Source organism: Gastrolobium bilobum, unplaced genomic scaffold (assembly GCF_033153095.1).
Source record: "Gastrolobium bilobum isolate Gb01-03AN ecotype WA unplaced genomic scaffold, APGP_CSIRO_Gbil_v1 utg5259, whole genome shotgun sequence".
Classification (NCBI taxonomy): domain Eukaryota; kingdom Viridiplantae; phylum Streptophyta; class Magnoliopsida; order Fabales; family Fabaceae; genus Gastrolobium; species Gastrolobium bilobum.
In genome coordinates, this window is record NW_026898073.1 from 210997 (window position 1) to 238246 (window position 27250).

At 33.7% G+C, this 27250-nt stretch overlaps 4 protein-coding genes across 6 annotated transcripts; 2 read left to right on the forward strand and 2 right to left on the reverse strand.

Moving 5' to 3' along the window:
* Window positions 1–868: 868 nt before the first annotated feature.
* Window positions 869–1309, forward strand: LOC133312642 (transcription factor PAR1-like). The gene has a single exon (XM_061513875.1). It carries the CDS (start codon window positions 869–871, stop codon window positions 1307–1309), a length of 441 nt encoding a protein of 146 aa, XP_061369859.1.
* Window positions 1310–7201: 5892 nt separating this feature from the next.
* LOC133312621 (peroxisomal and mitochondrial division factor 2) lies at window positions 7202–9029 on the forward strand. 3 transcript variants are annotated; one of them, XM_061513856.1, is made up of 2 exons: window positions 7202–7226; window positions 7747–9029. In XM_061513856.1, the coding sequence occupies exon 2, from the start codon at window positions 7755–7757 to the stop codon at window positions 8685–8687; it is 933 nt and encodes a 310-aa protein (XP_061369840.1). In that variant the 5' UTR covers window positions 7202–7226; window positions 7747–7754; the 3' UTR covers window positions 8688–9029. The 3 variants fall into 3 exon arrangements, with proteins under 3 accessions (XP_061369840.1, XP_061369839.1, XP_061369841.1); XM_061513855.1 differs by lacking the exon at window positions 7202–7226 and adding an exon at window positions 7365–7513; XM_061513857.1 differs by lacking the exon at window positions 7202–7226 and adding an exon at window positions 7617–7623.
* Window positions 9030–10944: 1915 nt separating this feature from the next.
* On the reverse strand, window positions 10945–12918 carry LOC133312630 (uncharacterized). The gene is made up of 3 exons (XM_061513864.1): window positions 11884–12918; window positions 11663–11758; window positions 10945–11201 (listed from the first exon to the last, which is right to left on the reverse strand). The coding sequence occupies exons 1-2, from the start codon at window positions 12712–12714 to the stop codon at window positions 11669–11671; spliced, it is 921 nt and encodes a 306-aa protein (XP_061369848.1). The 5' UTR covers window positions 12715–12918; the 3' UTR covers window positions 10945–11201; window positions 11663–11668.
* Window positions 12919–15647: 2729 nt separating this feature from the next.
* LOC133312627 (xyloglucan endotransglucosylase protein 1-like) lies at window positions 15648–17151 on the reverse strand. The gene is made up of 3 exons (XM_061513861.1): window positions 16876–17151; window positions 16550–16743; window positions 15648–16044 (listed from the first exon to the last, which is right to left on the reverse strand). Exons 1-3 carry the CDS (start codon window positions 17149–17151, stop codon window positions 15648–15650), a joined length of 867 nt encoding a protein of 288 aa, XP_061369845.1.
* Window positions 17152–27250: the final 10099 nt, after the last annotated feature.

A 27250-nucleotide genomic window follows, 5' to 3' on the forward strand; every position in this document is an offset into this window, starting at 1 on the left:
GATAGTTTTGAATAAGGAGAAAATAATTATTAATTAATTATGAAAGATAAAAGGGTGAAAAAGCCAAATAAAATCTCAAAAAAATTAGATTCGTGAATTTTTTTTCCTAAAACCTTATAACAAATATAGATAAATAAAATTACCATTATTACTTAATCTCAAAATATTTTCCTTATCAAACACCCCTTACAAATTTTAATTTAATCATACAGAACAAAAAAACAGTTCTCCATTAGAAAATATTTGCCCATAGACCAAACGTTTTCTAATGGTGTTTAGAATTTCATGGAAGGGTTTTAGAATTATCACGTAACATGATATAACATTATTTTCCTACACACACATTAAAGAGGTGAGGTCCACATATTTTTCTTTCTCTTTCATCATTCCACTTTCTCTCTTCATTTTTTTGTGTGTGTTGGAAACAACACTTAAATCATGTAACATAACACTAATAAAACCCTTCATTGAATCTATCTTATGTGAAATATAAGAAAACAAAAATATAGAAAGAAAGAAGAGGGTAAAAAATGAAGAGGTAAGAGGACGCTCTTGTTGTGGAGCGTGAAGGTCACCAAATTACTCCAATCCAAAACTTGAGGGCTCGTTGTATTGTAAGGCCAAAACGAGTGGGACCAGCTTCGTTGGCATTGACATTTCTAGAGCTCAACAATAATTTTACATCTTCCTCCTTCCCTCCCTCCCTCCCTCACTCACTCATTCATCTTCACAATTCACAAGCACAATCTCATATCATATAACTCCCCAACATTAACTCAAAAACACAAACACACACACTCTCTCTCTCTCTGTTTTTTATATTTTTCTTTTATTTTCTCTCTCACTATTATATATATTATATACATCCATGGAAAATGAAAATACAGAAGAAACACAGAGAATCATACCCTCGTTCCTGAGAAAACCAGAGCAAAACTCTCCTATGGTAACTCACAAGTCTTTGCATGTTTTCCGGCGAAGCCGAATAAGGAGGTTGAGAGAGGGTAACAGGGAACTGAAGATGCAGCAGATTAAGGAAGTGACAACTGTGAAGGAAGTGAATGTGAATGGTTGTGAATGTCTTGTCAAAGAAGATGGAGAAGAAGAAGATGATGATAGGGAAGAGGTAGAGAGTAAGATTCATGCATTGCAGAGGATTGTGCCTGGTGGGGAATCATTTGGTGTTGACAAGCTTTTTGATGAAACTGCTGGGTATATAGTGGCCTTGCAGCATCAAGTTAAAGCCTTGAAGGCTCTTGCTGGTTTCTTTGAAAAGTTGGAGAAGGAGAAGACAAAGTTTGGAGGTTGATTAACATGAAGATGATGAATGAATCCTTTGTGATGGACCTTAGGTTAGGTTCTTTTTCTTTTTTTCTTTTTTTTACCACAGACCCATTAGTTAGATTTGTTTAATTTTTTTGGCTTTTTTTTTTTTTTTTTAATGTACTTTTGGTTGGGATCAAGGAAAATGTTTCCCATGTTCTTAGATTTAATTTTAATTTTTGATGTCCTTAATTAGTTTCTTACCATGTTTTATGACTTTATCTTTATATATCTTGATAGTTGATATTCTTACTCTGAAGAAAGAGGTTTGTGTTAGCATTGCACTGGCAAGTTATGAATTTTGGGCAATTGTTATAGGAATCTATCTTCATCTGTTTTCATGATATCTGGAGTAGTGTGGAATGGATGGAAGTTTATGGCATTATTATTATGTGCGATCTATTGGTGATGCATGTGGGCTGTGGGAGAGTTTTCATCTTGGTCCAGTGGGCCATCCTATTGGGTCTTAAAATCCGGATGAGATCAGACATTTTCAAAAGTAACATGGTACGTACCCATGGAGTCATTGGTCACTTTCTCTTTATTTTTGTTGTGAAAATTTTCCTTTGGGGATTTTGGAATAGGGTTGTTTGACTTTTCTTGCTGTTAGCCATTACTACCACAATAACTTGGACTTAGAATGCGGAATACAGAGAGAGAGAGAGAGCATCCAACTTGAAGGATTGTAAAGTTCACATGGCTTCTCTTGTCATCCGAGGGAGGTTGATCTTGATTTAAGATAAAACCACATATTGGAGTAAATCATTATGCAGACATATGTTGGAAATTGATGACTCTTAACTATCTTACCTCCTGTGTGTATTTCAAAGACGGAATATAACTTGCAAATAACAAGAAGAGTCATTACCGAGATTTCGTTTGGATTCACTTTTTTTTGCTATGCATCTTTTAAAAAAAAAGTAGAACTTGAAGGGTTTATTTTTTATTTTTTTTAAACTAATAATCCCAGCTTTTTGAAAAAAAAAAAAAACTATCAAAAAATAAAAAAAAAAATTTTATTGTAAATTCAACTCTGAGGGAGTTCTATTTTAGTCGAGACTGAAGTAAGTTATAACTATATAAATGAAAGGGATTTTATAAATTTATTATCTTAAGATTTTGGATTAAAACTTGATATATAATTAACTTATTGTGATTTTTTACTTTTTATTTGATAATATTTTATTTTTTTATTTTTAAATACAAATGAGAATTGAGCATATACTTAATACAAACTACCCAGACCCCTCGTCACTAAACCAAATCTAATGGGTTGATAATAGTTCTTTTTTACTATAGACATTTGTTCTGGAGTTGCCAAAAGAATTACCTCAGTCATCCTAGGCTATGTTGCACCAATATCGATACGGGATATGATACTTCGACAAGTTAATTTTAAAAAATATTAGATTTCGACACGTTAGGACACGTTTTGATATTAAATAATATTTTTAATTTATGTAGTGTATATTATATTTAATATTCAATAGTTTAATGAAACTACACTTATAATACCCATCAATTTTGCAAAGATACATAAGATATTCCAAATATTTATATTAAACTCAATAGAATAGTAATCGTAATCCAATGAATCTAATAGTTTGAACTAAACGCAACATAATACAACATTTGATCCTTTTTTTGAATCTCTACAACGCATGTTGGAGTGTCGAGAGGTATCGGACATGACACATAAGAGTTTTTGAAGTGTCGTGCTTCATAGATCCTAGGAGTAAAAACAAGTTAATGATTTGTACCTAAATAAATAAATGGTTTCTCTTTTCTCATGTCACATGAGATAACATCTCTCATGCTATAAACACAACAAGTGATAGGTCCCACCACTTGTTAAAAAAAAAAGAAAAAAGATAGCACAGATTTCAATACCTGACAACATGAGAAAACAATCTCCAACAACATGAGAAAATGATTTTCCATAAATAAAAGGGTATTATTTTTTTCACATTACACGAAAGAAAAATTGTTTCATAGTGGGACTTATATTGCATTTTGTGTATGCATGATAATGTAACATGAGTAAAATAACACCCATAAATAAAATAAAATAAAAACTAAAGAAATGCAGGTAATCCGATCTAAGGATAAAAAAACCAAGCCTGTGATCTGAGTAATCTATACTCCTGTCTGTCACTATACTGTTTTGGAGATCCAGCACCGCATCCTGGCAATCCAATTCCAGCACACGTTGCGGAAACTTGCAAACTTTCTGGAACTATCACAGTCACAGTCACTATGTTTTCATCATTTTGAAGAATCATGAACCCACTGAACACCATATGAAAAAGCTTCTTGCGCCTGACATTTAGCAGTGTGGCATAGCGCACAACAATGCTTATCCTCACTATCCATCACAGCCTCACAGGACACAAAGTATCACCATCATTTATCCTGAATACTTAACTTGTTACTTGTTTGCATGCTAAAGCCGCTGCATAACCTGCAATTTTACCTCCAAAGACCATTTCATTCGTTCTATCACAACCACAACCAGTATTCAACTCATTCGTTCTAATATACAATTATAAGCTTCTAAGTTTAATTTTTTTTTTTTACATAAGATCATTCAGGCATACTCAATAAGAATTGGATTGGAAGGATAACTTGGGCCTGTTGGATTGGGACCAAATAGTTGCTAAAGAAAAGGACTATACATGTATCGATATATTACATAATATTATATAAAACACAGTAGTATTAATAATATGCAAACGGTAGCAAATAACACAGGTCAATTATTAGTTGAAAAACCCCCCTTCAATTCCCACTACTTTTTCATACAAGCGGTTACAATGACACGTGTCAGTATTAAAATTTTAATTATCTAAATTATTATGTACTATTCAAAATTGATGAAATGAAGATAATTTAATTTGTTCCCTACTAATGTTATTTGTATAATTAATATTAGCTATTGATTATAGACTAAATGCATAAGTAATATATTATGAATTGATTTTTTAAATATTCCAACCTAATGTAATAATATCAATGATAAGAAAAACCCAGTATATGTAAGTGGTAAGAAAGAACATGTTAGTCAAAGAAATGCAGCGCGGGGGGAAGATTAATATATTATTATTTTAATAAAAAATTACGAAAATATGGTTGTTTTGCATCAATTTATGGGTTGATTGCACTTAATCGTGCCCCTGCCCCTAGTAGGCGCAACCTATGCAAAATCACACCCCACATAGGCGCGACTTGTTCAATGACGACATGTGGCATAAAAAAGTCAACAGTTTGATCGTAAAATTTTGGAAGGTTAACTTTCGATTCAGGTGTTGGAATCAGGTTTTTTTTATTACACATAACTTTTTGAGATGTACGCAGTAATATCTCATTGAAGAAGATTTGGTAAAAAAAAAAAAATTCGGACATCTGAGCAATAGTCCATGTAATCAGTTACATAAGCTCAATCTTAACATTAAACTTTGGAAGACTATAACTTTTAGCTCGAGAGTCCGAATTAAGTTTTTTTTTTTTATGTAACTTTTTGAGATCTACATATTGAAAAATTCTCAGAGGATTATTTGTTATTGTTGAAAAGTGAAAATTTAAATAACATTATTCACAAAGATAAAATATGCCAAACTGGGCACAAGGAAACATTTTTTGTGAATTTTTTTTTGACCAAATCCCCTACGGATACATGTATTTGCCATGCGTAACTCTTGAAAAGTTATATGAAATAAAAAAAAGAGCATCTGATTCGGACACTAGAGTCAAAAATTATGGGCTTTCGAAGTTTTAAGGTAAAATTCTCAATTTCGAAAAAAAAATTGGAATTTTTTTTGACCAAACCACCTTTAATGAGATATCATTGTGCAGATGTCAAAAATTTATGTGGAAACAAAAAAACACCTGATTCGAATATCCTATTCGAAAGTTATGTCCTTCAGAAGTTTTATAATAAAATATCTCAAATTTGAAAAAAAATTGACTTTTTTTTCCTACTAAATCCCCTTCAATGAGATTTCATTTCTTAGATGTCGAAAATTTGTACGGATTAAAAAAAATCACCTGATTCAAATATTTGAGTTGAAAGTTATGGCTTTTCAAAATTTTACGATCAAATTTTTTATTTTTTTTTATGCCATGTGTCGTCATTGAACTAGTCGCGCCTATGTGGAGGGCAACTTTGCATAGGTGAGCCCGTGTGAGGCGCGACTTGATGCACCTACTAACAGCATAATTAAATACAATAGATACATAAATTGATTCAAAATAGTTATGTTTTTATAAATTTTTATTAAAATAATATTTTGTGTGTGTGCCCATTTTAGCCTACAAACATGACGTTCGCCGACATGTTGCTCTTGCATTCTAGGAATTATCTTTGTTGTATGGTTTGTCCTTCGTTGTGCGTTTGAATTGTTTGAGAAAGATGAATGTAAGAAGTGGAATTGATCCCTAGATAAATTAACTGTTATTTTTTCCTCACTTTCTATCTCAACTCTTAAATTTTTTTTTCTCTCGTCATTGTTAATTTATTTTTAGACGACTGAAATAATCTTATATGACCTGAACATGTTCAATGAGAATACTTCAATTACTTCCAATGGTGGTGAGAAAAAAGGAGAATTAATAATGTGAGATCCACATCTGTTGTCGTGTTGAAATTGAAAGAAGAGTTGAAGATAATATCTTAAGTGTTGACATGTGCCTTGTAGTCAAAAGTATATCACAAAGAAGAAAAGCCATTAAGAATGGGTGAGCGGTGATAATTTGTATGAGGTTATAGTTTATGTAATGTTTGGTTGAAGGTTTATTTTGGGATTGATGGGAAAATGTAAGCGGATATTGAAAAATATTACGTTTGGTTCAAGTTTTTTCAAAAAATACTAGGCAAATAAGATAGATGGGAAAATGACTTTCGTGTTGATTTTTGGATGAAATTCACTGGTACAGAATACCACTTGAGATGTGGTATTTTGAGATATCTGGGAAAATGAAAAAACAGGTGTAAAGTTTTTCTCGAACATATATTTTGCATATTTAAATAAATTTTTCTGGTAATATTTCGGTCAACCAAACAACTTTTTTTACATTTTCCTACCAAACTCACTTTCCAACCATTTCCCTAATAAAAAAAAATTTCTCCTGAACCAAACAGTACCTTAAAAACTTAGTGTCGCTGTTGTATATGAGAAACAATATACTTATAATTTATTTTTGTTTACAACCTCTTTTAATTATATATTAACATTTGATTTTTTCATTTATGATTTTTATTTTTTGTGTTTATCTCTCTTCTAAAATGACATAACTTATGTCATTTAAATTGACAAAAATCAAACCCTTTATTTATTGGGTCATAATTATAATTTAATTGATTATTAATTTTCATAAATTATATCTATTAAATTGATGGAATTCAAATGTTAAGATTTGGTTAGAAGAATTTGTAAGCAAAAAAGTTTGTAAATATTTCTTATATAATATAGGGTTTTATTTTTCTTATGTTGCAGGACACAAGTTGTCTCATGCAACACACAAAAAGTGGATGAGACCCACTAAAAAGGAAGAGAGAGAAAATAAAAAAAACGAGTCCCACCCACTTTTTGTGTGTTGCATGACACAAACATAAGAAAAATAAAATCCTATAATATTTCGCTGGCGGTGTGTATGAAAAATATTTTGTTGGTAGAGACAAAACTCAATTCGATAATCTCTACATCTTCAAGGATTAATCGGTCGGAATATTTCAACGAAACTCAAAAAAAAAAAAAAAAAAAAAAAAAAAAACTATCTCTATTTAAAGAGTTTGCGAATCCGATCATAAAACGGTGGATGGAAATGGAATACCCGATACCCAATCGACATTGACATCACAAGCATGCATGCCCAACCCAGAAGAGCATTTCAAATCTGAACCGTGGGTTGGTTATCGCTTAAGCCTTTTCTGAAAAAAAGTGAAAATGATATTCATTTACAAAACATAAAAATAAAAAAAAAATGAAAAGAAAATTATAAAGTTGAAGATATTTTCACGCAGACAGCGCAGAAACCCTAGTCCTCCTCATATCCCAAGCCTTTTTCATACAACAAAGGCTTGCCTCCTTTTGTCGCTTTCCCGGAAAATCTTCCCCTTTTTTCCCGGAAAATTCATCCTCCATTTTCTTCCTAATTCAAACTTCTCCATCCTCTACACCGCACTATTCTTCGGGTTTCTCTCCCACTATGCTACTCTTAATTTTTCTCTTTGTTTATTCAAAATAATAGGACAATTTTCCCCCCCTCTTTCCTAGTATAATATGATCCATGGATCTTTCATAAGTAACTTTTTATTTTTATTTATCTCTGGAAATCAAACGGTGTTCTCCTTGATTTTCATTTCTGTCTTGCTTGGTTGATTTATGTATATTTCGATTTTTATGCTTTTTCTCCTTGTTTCTGCAGAATTAACCATGGCGGAAGATGGCTTTGTCAACAACGGTGTTGACAATCAGTACTCTGAAGAATTCGTTATGAAGATGAAGGCGTTGGAAGAGTTAGGAGAGTTGGGACCAACAGATGAATTGTTGAGTGAAAACACTGATAGATCTGAGGAAATCAAGAAGTTGAAGATGGAGCTTGAGGGGTTACGAAGCAGTGATGATAAGATGAGGAAAGAGATGGAAGGAATGGAGAGAGAGGTGCTGAGGTTGCATGAATTCGAGAAATCTGCTGAGGTTATTGCTGCTAGGGCAGCTGAGTTGGAAACTGAGTTGGCGAGGCTCCAACATGATTCCATATTAGAGATGAATGCTGCAGAGGAAGCCAGGATGGAGGCTTCCGAATTGAGGAAGGTTTTGGGAGAGAAGGAGTCTAGGGTTGAGTATCTGGAGAGGGAAATGGAAGGGTTGAAGAAGGTAAAGGTGGAGAGTGAAACAAAGTTGAGAGATTTGGAGAGGAAAATTGGGGTTCTGGAAACTAAGGAAATTGAGGAAAGGAACAAGAGGATCCGGGTTGAGGAGGAGTTCAGAGATAACATTGATGAAAAGGAGAGGGAAATAAGGGGGTTCAGGCTGAAGGTTGAGGATATGGAGAAGGTCATTGCTGAGAGTAAATCTGAATTGGAGGAGAGGGGGAAATTGAACTTGGAGGAAGCACTGAGAAAGTCTGAGGAGAAAGTAGCTAGTTTGGAATCTAATATTGCTCAATTGCGGGAGGAAATAGTGGAAGCTGAGAAGGTGATCAGTTCGCTGAATGAGAAGTCTGTTGAGACTGTCAATGGAGGTGTAAATGGCATTCATGGTGAAGGGAATGGGTTGAAGTTACAGTGGCCATTGGTGGCAGCTACAGGAGCTGTTGTAGCAGGAGCAGCTGTAATCTATGTGTGCCATGGGAAACGTTTGTGATTTTGTGACCAGAGAGTAACCAAGGAAGGAGGGAATTTGAATGGGAGATTGTAGAGGTTAGATTCATGATGTTTTTAGTCACATACATGCTTCAGTTTTGCTGGTCATCAAATAATGTCGGCTTTTGTTTTGAAAGCCTATGAATTTTGATTAATGTCAAAAGGCTTACTTGTTTGGTTGTTAGTTGCTCTTTTTGAGTATCAAACCATTTTGTGTGTTGGAGCAATTCTCTGGTCAACTTACTCTTACTAGATTTTTGTTGTAATGACTATGAGTATATTGTAGTTCCTTTCTAAGTTTGGATTAAATACATAGATTGAAAAGTTGAGGGTTTGATCATTATTAGCGTGGAGGCTAAAAACAGTTTTGGGCGGCTCACTTGGTATCATGGTCATTGCTTAGTTTCTGAAGTTGATACTTCTCTGCTATTGGTCTTTTTCATGGTAAATTTCACTGCATGTGTTAGAACATAGAACACATGTAGAACCTAGCTTGTGAATCCTCTGTGATGGTTAGATGATATCACTTACTGTTATTTACTTTTGGATTTTTGTCAGTTATTGGTGCGTGCCATTTTAGTTCTGATTGATGGGTTTGATGCCACTATTGGAATGCACTCATACACGGATGTTTATCTGTTTTTGCTTGTTCATTTACATGCTTATACCCCCATTTGTAGTGTTTGTTTCTCCAAGAATTCGTATTTGGTTGAAAGTTCTTTCCACTTATTGGTGGTGGCTTTGGCTTATCACTTATGTAAACTTCATGGTGACGTTTGCTTGCATCCTTTCTTTAAACTTTTAAAGTTGTTTCTGTCGTAGTTGACTAGTACTATTAGCGTTTTGCTTTAATTTAAAGCGACCCATGAGCCTATTTTGTGGAACTAAAGATCAATGCCAAACGAGTACGCATTTTAGATAGGTACTCTTGCTACGCTACCGTTGAGATAGCTTAAGGTAGATATTTAGTTACTGTTGACTGCTTGGGAACCGAAATTTTGTGATATTGTAGCATTTTAATTGGAATTTTTATGTCATTTATACAGTGGAAAAGATATATAAGGAGGCATCAAAAACTGTTTTTCTAATTTCAATTTTTATCAATTTCAAATCTCATTAATTACGAGATCAGACATTTTTAACTACCTATCTTAGCTAATACGGTCAGGTGTGACCTAAATATGGGTTAGATGCTAAAATTTAGAAGGTATTTTTCCGTTTTTCTCATATATTAATTTTCCTTAGAAACAACGTAGAATTATGCTTTCATAGCATAATAACAGCCTGTTCTAACCCTCGGCTTTGATGTATAAACCAAAAAGTAATATTCATAGACTAACCTCACCCAATGAGAATTGAATGGCCGAGCGTTTTTTGCAATATAATTTTCTTAAGCACTCATTTATGTTTTTAATTGGTTTTTGTGTGAAGAAAGTCTGATTATATAACATTAATCATGTGTAAAAACCTAACGGCTATGAATATATCTGCAAGCTACAAAACATAGGGCAACGAGATAGAATCAATAGAACCTTATGTAGGATATAAATATAGTGTATGTAAAATTCATTTAATAAACATTTTCAGTTCACGGAAGTTTAGAATGTAACAGAGACTGAAACATACAAAATTTTTCGCCTCCCTCTCATTGTGAAACGAAAAACTAATTATACGGGATCCAAGCAGTAAAGCACAGCACAATAGAAATTAGAAGAATATATAAATATAATTAATTTATTTTTATTTTAGGAAGAAGATTCTTTGATGAAATGATAGGAGTATGTTTGAGGATCCACTCGTAGCGAGAAAGGCAACAATTTGTTTCTGAAACAGTTTGTTAAAAAAAAAATTGAATTTATCGGTTTTATGAGTAATAAGACAATTCATTATTCATCATGGCTTGGAGGATTTTTAATATAAAAATAGAAAGGAATAACCGAGCAAATTAGTCTCCAATTTAAGGTAACATGGAAGTCAACGTTATGCAGTGCCTTAAGAAATCAGCGTAAGGTGCAACCTTTTCATATAATTTTGTTCTTATGCTAACATCAATTACGGACGGAGCTTAATTTTTTTCATATAATTTTTACGTTGTTCAAAAAGTAAAAGCAGACATCAAGAAGGCATATGATCACATAGTAACTTGCTTAAATTTAAAATGAATTGGAATTTTAAAAGGCATTTCTATCTCTATACGAAAATGTAGGGAAGAAGCTTAAAGAAACACATATGAACTTAATTCATATATAATGTGCTGATTGTAATTAATGGAAGTGTACCGTATACCACAACTGAAATGTACCATACATTTTTTTGGAAATGAAACAAAATAACCACTCTGGAACCAATCAGTAAAGCAAACTACAACATATAACAATACATGCCTCTTGATGTGAGGCTCAAAGTAAACAAACAGAACAAATTTTGACTCCTTTAGAAGGGTGCCATCACAGCCTATGATTGTGCAATGCCTCAATACCTTAGCTCAATTTCTAACCTTTGAAGATTCTCTGCCCTATAATGTTGAAAAATCAAATAAACAAAACGATTCACAAGTTAGAAAATGGCCACAAAGCAAAGTTACAACTCAAGAGCCTAATTCTAAATAGATTGTAACCCTGTTTGAAGGGAGTTGTAAAATTTGATTTGAGAAAGCACGAGAGCTCTAAACCATTGTTATTTCCAAATCCACTTTTTTTTCGTTTCAGATTTAACAGAACATAAACAATTAAAGACATTCTGATACCAACTAGATTATACTCTTTAGTGGGTAAGGCAATTTTTTTGAAAATGTATGCAAATAGGTCTCCAAGTCAAACCGACAAAACAAAAGGTATCCATATCCCCATAAAGTTAATATTTTATCATAGTGACAATTAATAACAATAATACTTCAGATCCAAATGAAGAGATTGGTCAATTATTTAACATTTATTATGGCCTAAAGCAAAAAACCATTAATTGAGGTTTACTCACCTTGAATTATCTATCACCACGACTCAGAATTTCAAAGAGTCCGCAGCAACTCTTCCAAGAGGTGTATTGCCTTTGAGTCACAGGAGGGACAATGGTCTGACAAAAATAAAGAATAGTATAATCATTTAAACCTTGAAACAAATCGCATATAAAATAAAAAAAAGAAGACAACCTTCTAAAACTTTATTAAATGAAATTATCATAAAGTATGAATTACCAACCGGATTTTCAGTGCTTCTAGGTGCTTCAGTCTGGTTTTTCACAGTGGCACTAGTGCTTTCATCATCAGTAACATTTGCCGATGGTTGAAAAGAATCCTTAGCAGTTTCATAGGATGACTCTTGGGCATCTAAATGCTCCTCATCTTTCTCAACCATAGATGGCACCAATGATCTCTCAATTCCCTTTGGTACTTCTCCTGTTATGGTTAAAGGAACCTTGTCACTCTCGTCTGATTTTGGAATACTTGCCTCCTGAGTTTCCTTTGAAACCACATCAGTTGGAGGCTGAGAGGAAAAATTATAGATCTCATTTGGTTCTTCACCCTCCTTAAGTAACCCCTCTGTTACAACTGAAGACAAATCATTCTTCTCCTCTTCAGCAACAGTTAAGTCATTAACTGTTTCAACCTCTTCAGTTTCTTGTAAGCCCTCATTTCTTGAAACTGAAGAGAGCTCATTGTTATCCTCTGAAGGAGGCAATTCTGTTTCCTTTACCCCATGATCTGAAAAAATCCCACCAGTATCTTCAGGAGATTGAAAATCTTTTCCTTGATCTTCCTTCAATTCCAATTCTACAGTATCTGAGACCATTATATTGTCAACTTGAGCAGCTTTTATTAGATCACTAAAATCATTAGGCTCCTCAGAAACATCTTGTGTCTCTTCCACTTTGCCTGACTCAACAAGCCCGCTATTCTCCTCACTTTGTGTTGCATGTTCATCGCTGAGAGACTTGGATATGCCATCATCAGCATCAACTTCAACACTCACCTCCTTATCTTCACTTAAAGATTCTACTTTCTGGGCTTCTTCACTTAAAGATCCTTCCATTTTGCTATGATTTGCACAAACAGTAGACAATGCAGATAAAGAACGCCCCTTTATCTTGCTTTTATCCACTTCAACTACCACATCCTTAAGGGGTTTAAGATCACTGTTGCCTAATCCAGTTTCTTAATTGTTGTCGAATGAGAAACAAGAAAACAAAAGGAGGGTGTGAAAGGCAGATTAAGGAAATTAACTCAAAACATAAGGGATACCCAACAAGGATGTAAATAGAACAGACAGAGATACAAAGAGACATAAAGAGAAAAAGGGAAGACAGGTGGGTGGGGATGGTAGATGGGGAAATAATAAAGAGAGTGATCATCACCTTGGAGTTGAACAGAAGGTGAAGAATGGTTGTTGGGTGTAGTCAAAGTTCTGTTTTTCTTGCCATTTTTTGCTTTCCTTCTTGGAGCTGAAGGCATGACTAGTTGCTGGTTCTTTCAACGAGAATGGTGGATAAAGATGATGTGTGTTGGGGTCAAAGGTTATGTTGTGGCTTCCCTTTTCTTTTTCGTGTTTCTGTTTATATAGGAAAAGTGCTTTTAAATTGAAACACTTATGGAGGGAACTCAAGTAAATGACACGTTGAATCTACAATAAACTCCCCAAAGGCCAAAGTCCTAACACACCTTGAAGGAATTGGTTCGAGTATGTGTACATAATAGATGCATACAATTTTCATCTGAAGTAAAATTCGTTCACATTGTTTTTTATTTTTGTTATAATTTTTCAAATTTTATTAGAACTGATTTAGTGACGAGCGGTTTGATAGTTTGTATTAGGTTATGTGTCAATTTTCACTAATTGTATAAAAAAAATTAACCAAGAAACTTTAATTTGTAAATATTTTTAGCACAACAAGCATCAAAATCATATGATTAGTTTTAGGAAAATATTACTCTCCTTTTATATAAGATTACTTCTCTTCTACTCTCTCACTTCGATTTTCGCACCTCACTTTTTTCTTTTTTCTTGTAATGGTGGGACCCACCTATTTTATCTCTACAACATAAGATACTTATCTTATGTTGAAGGAGAATAATAAAACCCTTAGTTTTACGGAGAAACAATAAATATTTTTTCCTACCAAGACGTTATTTCTTGATTCTTATTTTCATTTTCTTGGTAGACTTAAATTTTGACCAGCTGTACCCAAGAAGCGGAGGGCATTTTGAGTATAGTGGTATTGAAAATTAGGTTCAATAGTATGTTTTATGAGAAAATATTATTTATGCTTTAGGAGAGTATTTTTCTCTCCTACACATATATCAATTTTCATGTTTTTTTTTTTCTTTAAGTAAGTGAGTCTCACTCATAACTATCTCTATGACATAAGAGAACTTCTCTTATGTCACATGAGATTAATAAAGTCCATATTTTATATTAAGTTTTACTAATAACACTTTAGTGTAAAGTATCTAAGTAACTTTTTTCTTTCTTTCTTTAATACAACACATGCTAACGCGGCACGCTCCCATTGGAAGGATCTACCTACGACGGTGGTATTTAAAATTTTTCCCAAGAAGCGTAACCCAAAAGATGAGGTAGTCGGCAAAAGTGATGATCGAAATTTGATAATAAAAATAAGGGAGGAGTTATATTAACAAATTTTTTTCCTCATAAATTATACTAAACATGACTGATCAGACTTTAATTAAGAGTGTATGATCAGTGTTTAGTTTGTAAGAATTTGTAAATAAATTTTTATAAATATAACCTTCTCCTAATAAAAGAGTTAAAGTTTCTCTTGTTATAAAAGATAAAATTATTTTTTACACACATAAAAATATATGAGATTTAATTTTTCTTTTATTTCTTTTCTTTTTACGTAGCTTCACATAAACCCTACACATTTTAATATGTGTATAAGACATAATTTTATCTTATATGCCATAAACTTTAAACTAAAAATAAAAGAGTCAGTGTGGTTTTGCTAGTACATTCGTCTGGCAGGGGATTTTTTTTGTTTTTTTGCATATTAATATGGTAGTTCTTATGTTCTGTTTTGGTCATTTTATCATTTACTGATTTAATGTCAGTGTGTATATTGGGCTAGCAGTTAATCATTAAATGATTATCAGGTTAGGTCAGCAGCTTAAAAAAATTGAAATATATTTTTTATTTTTATTGCATAAGTATTATTTTTATTACATTTATATAAAAATAAATAAGTCATATATATATATATATGTGGTTTTATAGTTTTTCTGTCACTGTAAACAAAAATTCTGTAACAATATTAAAATACGGTTTGGTATCTTGGTATGCTTTTTTTTTTTAAAAAAATAAATGAGACTCACTTGCTTTGTGTCCATTGCATTCAATAAGATTTTGCAATGAATACAGAGATGCAAAGCCCATATATATATATAAATATATTGTATAATATATGGGTTCCCTTTTTGTCATTTGACATGACAAGAGCATTTTCCTACACACACAAATCAAGTGTGGGTCCCACGCTTAAAAAAAAAGTCAGACCAAAGTCAGGATACGACGCCGTATCCTTGTTGCAGGAATGAACAGTGCCATTCCTGCAACATGATTCTTATATTTCTCATAAGATATATAACCGGTACAAATTCTTAATTTGTAAAATTTATTTTACTGCACATCAGATGTTATGTAAAATGTAACTGTTCAACTGAAATTCCTTTTCATGAAAAGATATATTTTCTCAAGTATTGTTAAATTAGAAGATTTTTTTCAATATTATTAAAATTTAAACGTGTAAAACATTGGTGGGATACCTCCAGCTTATCAACCAAAAAATAAATATAATTAAAATAAGAAACAATGATGACTCGTACACTTGAAATAATATACATTCAATGATAATGTAAAAATCTCTTAATCGAAGGAAAACCAAATAAGCTACCATCTCGGATGCATGGTTTGCACATAACAATATTGATGAGGCAGCATGATTGCAACCTTTATTCCAAAGCTGAGTGAACATTGTTCTTGCGGCATTCATATGGAAGACCATGAGCATATCGTCTAAAATCGCGGCAATAGTCGTAAACTGCCCATTTTGAATGGATCTCTTTGAGTTTCTTCCTGGTTTCAGCACTAAGACCTTTATTTCGTCCACCATTGAAACCAACACAAGATGCCCCAGATCTTGGTATGCATGCATTGGCATTGAAATTTCTGAAACCTGCTATGAATGGAGCTTGTGACCAATCGAGCTTCACCTGCCCCCATCTTGTTGCCCACGAGTCTCCATTCCATAGAGTTGTATAAACTCTCATGGGTTGCCTTGTTGGGAATGGAACACCAATGCTTTGCCTGTTATGCATCACTCTTATGGGTATGTTATCCACCAATATTCTGCAAACACAAAACATACATATAGTTAAAGTTATATATGTCATGAACCTATTTTTATTAAAAGAATGATGCGACAAAGATTAAATCCTAGACCACTTATTCATGGAGACTTTGATATAATGTCACGAACTTATTCTCCAAAATCTTAAGCAGATAGACAAAAGATATACGAATTATTATTTTCTTTTGATAAATAATATGTGAATTATTTTATTATATCAACCCCTAACATATTTATATTATGGTCAGATTATTTTATACTTGTATAAGTTATACTCTTAATTTAGATTGTTGATATCATTTATATCAAATCTATCTAATTTTTTAGCTATGTGAGTCACGTTAGATACAGATGAATCAATGACCAAGATTAAATATAAGGCTTCTTTTAATATCTTATACTGATTTAAAAATTAACTACCCATTGTATATTATACCTAACAATCTACATGCGTATAGTTCCAGGAAAAGAATTATAATATCACATGTATATTTTGTTACTTACATTATGCGCTGAGCATTCCAATCAATAGAATAGGTGTGGAAGTCCTGTGTGGGATCAAACCAAAGATAGAACTGCATCTCGCGACCCCCATTACCATTGGCATATATATTGGTTGAGAGAAGATATGGATCACCGGACAAGTTGCCCAAGAACTCTAGATCAATCTCATCATGGTGATCTCCTTGAGAACTTAGCTGCATATAATTAAAATAGAAATCTGTGTAAATATGCATGCAATATGTGTGTGTATGTGTGTAAACGCATGGATGGGAGAGAATATAATAAGCAACTTAATTAATTAATGATGGGTTTGGAACAAATCATACATAAAATGTAGTGACAGTGCCTGCCGAGTTCCCTGGTATAAGCTTGATTTGCATGTCAAATCGTCCAAACAAATACTCAATCTTGGATACTATGCCAGAGCCAGAATATTTGTCCATTGTGAGGGTCATACTTTTGCCTCCATCTTTTATGTTAGCACGTTTATCTCCATAGAGAATGTCAAAATCGTTGTAGAAATTTCCACCCAAAGCAACTGTGCTAAAGGCTAAGCAGAGAGAAAGCAGGAAAAAAATTGAACTAGAATATGAAGAAGCCATGTTTAATTTCGTTTGTGGAAATGAATCCGAAAAAATGATTTATATAGAAGTTACATTCAAAGATTGCGATTATTAATTACAGTTAATGCAGTGGACTCAGATCAATTTAGCTGTCACCTAAGGCTGTAATAACTGCCTCAACCGCAATGTTATGTTGTCACAATTTACAGTTGCAAACCGCAACTCAAAACCTTTAAGAAGGAAATATGTTTTTTAATTACAAATTTTTTTAGGGGTCATATGGCCGTGTCTTGAAGATCAACGTTGGAAACAAGTCAAGTCCAAATAAAATAGGTTAATACTTAAAATAGAAATGCTAAATACGATGATGGGATCTAAATCTAATATGTTCTGGATTACAGCTCCTTTTTTTATAAGACATGAATTGTATAAATTAAATTCAAGTCGTCTAGAACTGTGACTAATTAATTAAAGGGTTTTGCGATAGTCCTGTTATAGGACCTCCATTCCCGTTCCTGCAGACACGTGCACATTTTTTTATTAAGTTGTTTTTTTCAAAAAAAAAAAATACATATATTGGTGGACCCCATAAATATTGTGTCTGTGATATGATACAACAAATATCCTGTTACATGATACTTCTATTACTCTTAATTAAATTCACTTTATATTCTTTTTAAATAAATTGATTGTTTTTTGTGTATGCACAAGGGAAATATATATATAACTACTGTATCTGCTAACTAAAGATGAGCCATAACTTGAAATGTTCATGCCAACATCCCGTCTCTTATAATAACGTGAAAATTCAATCATATATATATATATATATTAAATTTGAGCTTTTTTTTTTAAAAAAAAAATTACTTAATTTTTTGTATTTGGTTTTGAGCTATATTGGGATGAGAGCTAGGTCTATTTCCCTCAAGTGGTATAATATATGCATGTAAGGTTGCTCAAGGGGTAGTGGTATAGACCAGGGCTTTTGGAGAGTCATCATAAATGCAGTTGTGGAGATGGTTGTGATTGAGGTAGTTTTAAATTTCGACAGAGTAACAGCTGATAAAAGTGTGTGATCTCAGATATCTTTCCAATGAGAGAAGAGAAATTTATATAAGTGAGAGAATATTCTTTTTTTTTTTTTTTTTTTTTCTGGAAACTGATCCTAATTACCTCTTTGTATTACAACTTGAATCCATAAAATGAATAGAATCTGAAAAACTGTATTGATACTATGGTTTACTGATATTTATATCAGTAGTTATACAAAAGAGTAAGAACGAAAGCTATTAGTCACGTACTAACAAACCTACTAACTGAAAAACGATCTAAGCTAACAAACTAACAAAAATAACTGCTCAGATAACAAGAGTCAGTTAATACATTACAGCTGGATTAAATTAAAAATTTTAACCGTAACACCCCCCCTCAAGTTGGGAGGTGGATATCAACAAGTCCCAACTTGCCAACAAGAAACTTGAAAGGAGAAGGCTTCAAAGGTTTAGTGAGAGCATCGGCAAGTTGAACAACAGAAGGTATAGGAAGTAAACGAACTAAACCAGTTTGAATCTTTTCTCGGACCAGATGGCAGTCGAGTTCGATGTGTTTGGTGCATTCATGGAATGTTGGGTTGTGAGCGATATGGATGGCGAACTGGTTATCACAATAATTACAGGAAGCATCAGAAGGAGATAAATGTAAATCACATAACAAATAATGAAGCCACTGCATTTCACACGTGACAGCAGCTAAGGCCCGATACTCAGCTTCACATGAGGATCGAGAGATGGTAGTCTGTTTCTTGGATTTCCATGAAACCAATGAAGAACCCAAGAAGACACAATAGCCGGTGATGGAGCGTCGTGTATCAACACAAGCAGCCCAGTCGGCATCAGAAAAACCAGTAGGGACTAGATCATTATCGGCTGCAAAAAAGACCCTTTCCAGGAGAATTCTTCAAATATCGAACTACCCGAAGTGCAACATGCGTATGAGTATCCATGGGATTGGACGGAAATTGGATCAGCTGTTGAACGACATAGCTGATGTCAGGACGAGTGTTAGTGAGATACAGAAGACGTCCCACTAAGCGTATGTAACTCAAGGGATCATGGAAATGAGAACCTTATGCCTTCTGCAACTTAAGAGAGGAATCCATGGGTGTGGAAACTGCCTTGGCACCTAATAAACCAGAATCAGCCATGATTTCAACAGCATATTTACGCTGATTCATAACAATGCCTTTCGAAGAACGACAAATTTCAAACCCAAGGAAAAAACACAAAGCTCTGAGATCTTTAATCTTGAACCGATCATCCAGTTGAGCCTTAACATATTCAATCTCTTTGAAATCATTACCAGTAAGAACAACATCATCCACGTACACCAGTAAAGCAGTAAACAGAGCACCATTTGACTTGATGAATAAAGAGTGATCAGAAGGAGATTGAGTATAACCAAAAGATAACAAAACGGATGTGAGTTTAGCGTACCATTGCCGACTAGCTTGTCGGAGACCATAGATCAATTTCTGTAGCTTGCAGACCTTAGAGGATTTAACTGAATCAAGGAATCCAGAAGGAAGAGACATGTAAACTTCCTCATTTAGTTCTCAATGCAGAAATACATTATTGACGTCAAGCTGTTCTAAGTGCCATCCTTTGGCAACAGCGACAGAGAGAAGAACTCTAATGGTAGTCATTTTAGCTACAGGGGAGAAAGTATCAAAGAAATCAACTCCCTCTAGCTGGGTAAACCCTTTAGCAACTAGGCGAGCTTTATGACGTTCGATGGAGCCATCAGCTTTGCGTTTTATCTTGAAAACCCATTTACAACCAATGAGTCTCTTATTAGCAGGAAGATCCACTACTATCCAGGTGTTATTCTTAGCAAGAGCATCGAGCTCAACTTGCATAGCCCTTTGCCAACAAACATGTGTGGCAGTTTCTGAGTAGGAAGAGGGTTCTACATCAGTACTGATGTTGAGGCAATAAGATGTATAAGGATGAGAACATTTGGCAAAAGATAAGACAGAAGAAAGAAGGTGGGAAGTAGATGAGGTAGATGAAGGTGATTGAGTGTGTGAATAGTTGCAATAAAAATCCTGGAGATAATGTGGTTGTTGGTGTTGTCTGTGGAACGACGCATAGGTAGGGTATCTGTTTGTGAGGTAATAGCAGGGAGTGGTGCATGGGAAACAGCTAAGGACGAGTTTGGATTTGTTTGTGGATTTGTTGGCGGGTTGGATGGATGCAACAAATCGAAAAAGTCAATGGGTTGGTGTGTGATAGGATGGGCTATATTAGTAGTAGGATGTGAGGGTGTATGGGTCTGTGATTGAAAGGGAAATGTCATTTCATAAAAGTAACATTGCGTGAGACAAAAATTTCTCTGGACATAATGTCCAAAACAATGTACCCTTTGGTTCCTTCTTTATAACCCAGGAAGATACCTTTACGTGCTCTTGAGGAAAACTTGGATCTATGAGCAGTCAAGGTACTAGCATAGCACAAGCAACCGAAAATCTTCAGATGAGAAAAGGTGGGAACACAACCGTGTAAAACTTCATACGGTGTTTTATTAGCAAGCAGAGGAGTGCATAGTCTATTTATGATATGGACAACGTGGGATATACAATAGGACCAGAGATTTAATGGAAGATGTGCTTGGAAGAGAAGGGCACGTGCCACATTTAAAATGTGCTGGTGCTTTCGCTTAGTGACACCATTTTGCTGTGGTGTTTCTACACATGTTCTTTAATGTAATATGCCTTTTTGTGAATAAAAAACAGGCATGATAAATTCTTTGCCATTGTCCGAACGAATAATTTGAACAAGATGTTCAAACTGGTTCTCAATCATGTTAATGAAAGACTGCAGATGACCACGAGTTTCTCCCTTTGAATTCATCAACACAGTCCAAGTAAACCTCGAAAAATCATCAACTATGGTTAAAAATTAATGATGATTATGTATAGATGAAATTGCAAACGGTCCCCAAATGTCAACATGCAATAAGGCAAAGATGCGAGCAGATTGACTAACACTGCAAGTATAGGGTAAACGTCTTTGATGTGTGTGCAAATTGGCATACATCACAAACATCACTATGACTACTGTCAATATAGGGAAAACTCTTATGCATATGTTTTAAAACGTTTTGGGAAGCATGTCCCAAATGAAAATGCCACAATACATGGGCTGGAAATACATCCTTATTTCTATATTCTGTACTATTACTGTAAACCAGTGATTTCTTCCTTTCACTGTCACTTTTATTCAAGGCTCCACCATCATTTGATCTCTCAGCCTTCATGACAAACAGGCTATTGTACCTCTCAGTTGTACCAATCATCTGCTGAGTAGGTACCTATTTTATCCAACAACCAGATGCATGAAAATCGAGTACACAATTAGCTGAGTTAAGTAACTGGTTCGCAGATATCAAATTGACAGAAAAATCCGGAACATATAGTACACTATCCAACATAAGAAATGAGGAGATAGAAATGCTTCCAGATTCTCTAGCATAGACTCTTGAACCATTGGGAAGTGTAATTGCAATTGGTTTAATTGATTTCATATTAGTAAACTGATCTGTATCATATGAAATATGATCCGTGGCAGCAGTGTCTAGGAACCATAACAAAGATTTCTTACCAGTATTGTTTGCATCAGCTGTCAAGGCTGTGTTGGTGGTTTGAACCACGTTCGAGGAATGTACATTGACCTCATTGGGATTGTGATGTTCAAGAAGTCCAAGAAAGCGCTGATATTGGTCCTGTGTGAGCATAACTCCTGGATTCTGATATGTAATGAGTTCTTCATTCAAATCTTGCACAACTGTATTTGCTGAGCGCAGATTCACCGGTACTTTGTATCCAAGAGGATAGCCATATTTCTCAAAACATGTATCCACTGTGTGATTGACTTTTCCACAGTGTGTACATAGTTTCGTGTTGTGTCCTCTTCCTGGACCACTGTTGCGTCCTCTTCCTCTTTGTGAAAAGGAACCTCGAATTGGAGCTCGATTTGAAATGAAGACTCTCGACTCAACAAACAAGTCTACTTGTGAATTCGAGTTCATCTGGCGTTCTTGTTGAGAAACAAGTGCAAACACCTTATTCAGATCCGATAAAGGCTCCATGAGCATGATTTACGAACGAACCTGAATGAACTGATCGTTGAGTACTTTCAAGAGACGTATAACTTGGATCCTTTCTCTTGATGTGCGTACTTCCACCATTGCACCATAAGTACATGCAGGAACACATCTGCATATTGGTAATGGTTGGAGAGTTTCCAACTCATCCCACAGTGACTTCAGTTCAGTAAAATAATCTGAAACTGAACGATCTCCTTGTTGCAAACGAAAAACGTCTTCAAGAATTTCTGCAATTCTGAAGACACTGGACTGAGCAAAACGCTGCTCAGGTCATTCCAGACATCTGAAGCGTGTTCCATCCACATGACTGAGTTGATGATTGAATCTGCAATCGAACGATGAATCGAAGAGAGGACCATGTTGTTGCAGCGTTTCCATACCGGATAAAGAGGATCAGTAGCTTCGGGTGCATCGATCGAGCCATCTACAAAGCAAAGTTTATTTTTGGAAACTAAAGCCGTACTCATAGCTCTACTCCAAGTGTGGTAGTTCCTTCCATTCAGCAGGGAAGAAACTAGAGCTAAAAATGGTGATTCACTTGGATGTAGGAAGTATGGATGTGATGGATTCGTGAGATATTCTGGAAGAGAGTTCTGGTTTTGATTTGCCATTGTGAATGCTATCTTGCAGTAACAAGAACAATGAGAAAGTGCAAGAAAATAGCGAGAAAAGGCAAGAAAGTGGCAAGAAAGTAACAAGAAAAATACGAGAGCTCTCTTCAGAGCTCTGATACCATATTACAACTTGAATCCATAAAATGAATAGAATCTGAAAAACTGTATTGATACTATGGTTTACTGATATTTATATCAGTAGTTATACAAAAGAGTAAGAACGAAAGCTATTAGTCAGAAAAACGATCTAAGCTAACAAACTAACAAAAATAACCGCTCAGATAACAAGAGTCAGTTAATATATTACAGCTGGATTAAATTAAAAAATTTAACCGTAACACTTTGAGGCGAATCAGAATCCCCGGTATCCCCACGGGTTCGACTCTTTGAGCAGCCTATGGGACTAATCCAAAGTTCGGGTGCGAGTCCAAGGATTACGGTACTTATGCCCCTCCCCAGATGGTATTGGTGGGATTCGAACCGAGGTCCTCTCCCACTACTTAGTCCTATGCTACCAACTGAGCCACCACACTTGGATCAGAGAATATTCTCTAATAATGATAGAGGTGAACAAAAAATTATTCAAATCCTCACATTTGTAGCGAGATACCATCATGCATGTACGATGATAAACTGTGCGGTGGAGAAAAAAATCCCCAGAAGAAGAGGTCCATGAACTTATCTAGGGTGTCACTGAATTAGACCCCTAATGGGTCATTTACGGCCGGCCATTGCAATGTGCCTATAGAATGAATAATGATCGGCATCAAATATTTCTTCTATTTCTGTCATACTTTGAACTTATCAGAGCATCTGTTTCTCTTCTCATTTGTGTTTTAATACTTAAATATTTAATTGTGAGATTCGGAATTTTATAAATTCCATAAGCATAACAAATCATGAGTTTCAAATCAAGTTCCTTATCAGTGACCACTTGCCACAATTTTTTGTCAGCAATTTAAGGGAGTTATTTTCTCGGAAATGGTAACACCAATATCTTACCAAGATGTTATATTTCTTGATTCTTATTTTTATTTCTTGGTAGACTTACATTTAGGTCAGGAGTAACACTAATTTAGTTACATTTGTTCACAAGCCCAAGCAGCGTAACCCAAAAGATGGGTAGTCAGCAAAAGTGATGAACGAAATTCGATAACAAAAATAAGATAAGAGTTATATTTACAAATTTTTTATTTATAACTTTTTACAAATTACATTATGTGTTTTTGGAAGTATACTAGATTATTATACTATGTACTCGAAAGTAGATAGTGTAATTTGTAAAAATTTGTAAAAAAATTTTACAAACGAATTCTTCCACTAAAAATAAATTATATGTTCATTTTGAGGATGAAGAGTCACTGTGGTTTTGCTTGTGCATTCTTCTGCCAGGGGAATTTTCTAAATTTTTTTCCGCATATTAATAAGGTAATGTTCTGTTTTGGTCATTTATCATTTACTAATTTAATGTCACTGTGCATATGACGGTTCATTGAGCTATGCAGTTAATCGATAAATGATTGTCAGGTTAGATGATCAGCTGCTTAAAAAAATGGAAAAAAATATTTTCTATTTTTTAGCATAAATATTTTTTCTGAGTTCTATTATCAAATGAAAAAAAGAGAAAAATTATCAAATTCTTTTGGCATGGGTGGTAACGAGTTTTGACCATTTAACCAGAGGTCTCGAGTTTGAGTCCTGAGAATAAAAAAAAAAAGGAGAGTCACCCCAGAAAGATCCCTAAAAAAGATCTGACGGTGCTCGATGAGGATTAGTCTTCGATTACGGTTGAAGAATACCCTTTTAAGTTTATTGAAAAAAGAAAGAAGAGAAAAATTAATAAAAACAAAGGGAAAAAAGTTTCTGATGTTACTTTAGACAACTTTGTCTAATGTTCATTAAAACGACGTCGTTTTAGGGTTGAAAAATTAAAAAATTAGAATGATAAAGACTACTATAACCCTAAAATAAATTAAAATTACAAAAATACCATGATTTCCGTCCCAAAACGACGTCGTTTCAATGAACATTAGATAAAGTTATCTAAAGTAACTTTAGAAAAAATAAACCCTAAAACATATTCACTTTTATATAAATGTGACATAACCTCATAAAAAAAAGTGACAGAAATTATATTTATATTTTTAAAAACAGAAATGTCAAATCCTCACTAAATATGTCCTAACAATCATGTTCACTTGTTTTTATGATTTATTATTTGACATGCATTATCCGACATGTTTAGTTTGAATTATTCTTAATATTTCTGGAACGCTATTAATAAGGGAAACTCTGAATAACATATTATGTTCAAATTGATTGTATAAGATGAGAAAGATTATTTTATATTAGTATAAATTATACTTTTCATTTTAGTTATTGATTTTATTTATATTTAGCGGTTCAATTTTATTAATTATATGAGCTATTAGTTATAAGAGAATGAAGAAAGATAATGGAGAATAATTCACCTAGTATAGGAATAACTTTCAAATACATATATACTTTATTCAATAATTTTTTATAATATACGAATAATAAATTTAACCATTAAATTATGTGATGTTATTTTCATGATCATATGCACTATAAATTAAGCATTTATAAATATGTAATTTTATAATTATACTTTTTAATTTTTAAAAGCATATAATGTAGTGTTAAATTTAAATTGTCAATTGAACAATAACAAAAAAAAAAAATTGTCTATTGAACTCTCAATTAATTTTTGATTATTTAACGTGAACTTTTAATTCAACGGTTAAACTGATAAAATACGTCTATAAAAAATTATTAAATGAATCCCATCACATCTACCAAAAAAAAAAAAAGGATCCCATCACGTACGGTCACCCATATATAAGTAACTTTTTAAACTTTGCTCTAATAAGATGTACAACCACTGGAGTTTTTTTGTTTGTGCGAGGATTGCTGAAATTCTACCTGTTGGTGTGAATATTGGACATTTCTGACCTAAAATATTTTGCTACATAACTCTTTACACGGCTTTTTAATCTTTTTACTCTTCATTAATTAATTAAAAATTATTTTGTCCCTTATTCGAAATTATCTATCAATATGCTCATCTTTAATCGATTAACTTAAAGATTTAATCAGTGTTTAAAAACTCGGACCGGTCATCGAACCAGTCGAGGTACTGGGTCACTGGTTCAACCGGGTTGAACCGGTTTTACTGTTCACATATTAAAAATATAAAAATATTGCTTATATTAATAAAAATTCACATCAGAAAACTATCTATGTGCTTCAAAAAATAAATTGGTTTTCAATGATAGCAAATATTATATACTTCTGAGCTTCTAGCTCTAGACCGTTGAGATGAGATCATGAGACCATCACTGTTTATCACCATTTAACTTCATGAGATCATTATAAGTACAACTAAATTACATAAACGATCTACACTAATCTAAAATACCTTATTATTTTCACCTTACTTTTAATCATATTCATCATAAAATATGAATATGATTTAATTCAAGAGTTCTTATCAACAAAAAAAAAAAATTACCAAAAAAAGGAAGAAGAAGGAAAAACCGGTTTAACCCGAGTCAACCGGGTCGCCGGGTTTCGGCCGGGTCAACCGGGCCAATCCGGGCTGATTGCATAACCGATCTAACTACCCGCTCGGATCGGGGAACCCACCGGGTCACCGAGTCCCGGGTCGACCCGGCCGGTCCGAGCCGGGTTTTAAAACACTGGATTTAATCGATTAAATGGTCAAAACTGACAAAAATGATTTACTTGAAGATTTAATCGATTAAATATCCCTCTTAATCGATTAAATCTTCTTCTTAATTGATTTAATCGATTAAAACTTATATTTAATCGATTAAATATACCAAATGAGCGTGAAAGCATTGACTGATTGCTTTTTGTATTTAATAGAAGTTGATTGCGTTTTGTATTTAATAGGAGTTGAATGCGTTTTGTATTTAATAGGAGCTGATTGCGTTTTATTAGGAGTTGTCATTTTACGAGTTGGTTACAGATTGTCACCAATTCAAATTTATTTGTAATTTGTAATTCTGAGCCTATTTATGGCAACATTTCAATGAAATGAGTAAGAGTGTACATATCAACATTTATTGGTGACAATCTGTAACAAACTCGTAAAATGACAACTCCTAATAAAACACAATCACCTCTTGTTAAATATAAAACACAATCAACTCTTATTAAATACAAAATTCAATCAACTCCTATTAAATACAAAACGCAATCAGCTCCTATTAAATACAAAACGCAATCAGCTCCTATTAAATACGAATCGCAATCAACTCTTATTAACTTGCTGATTTGCTTCATATGCATGGAATTTGCTTTTCTTTATGGAGGAG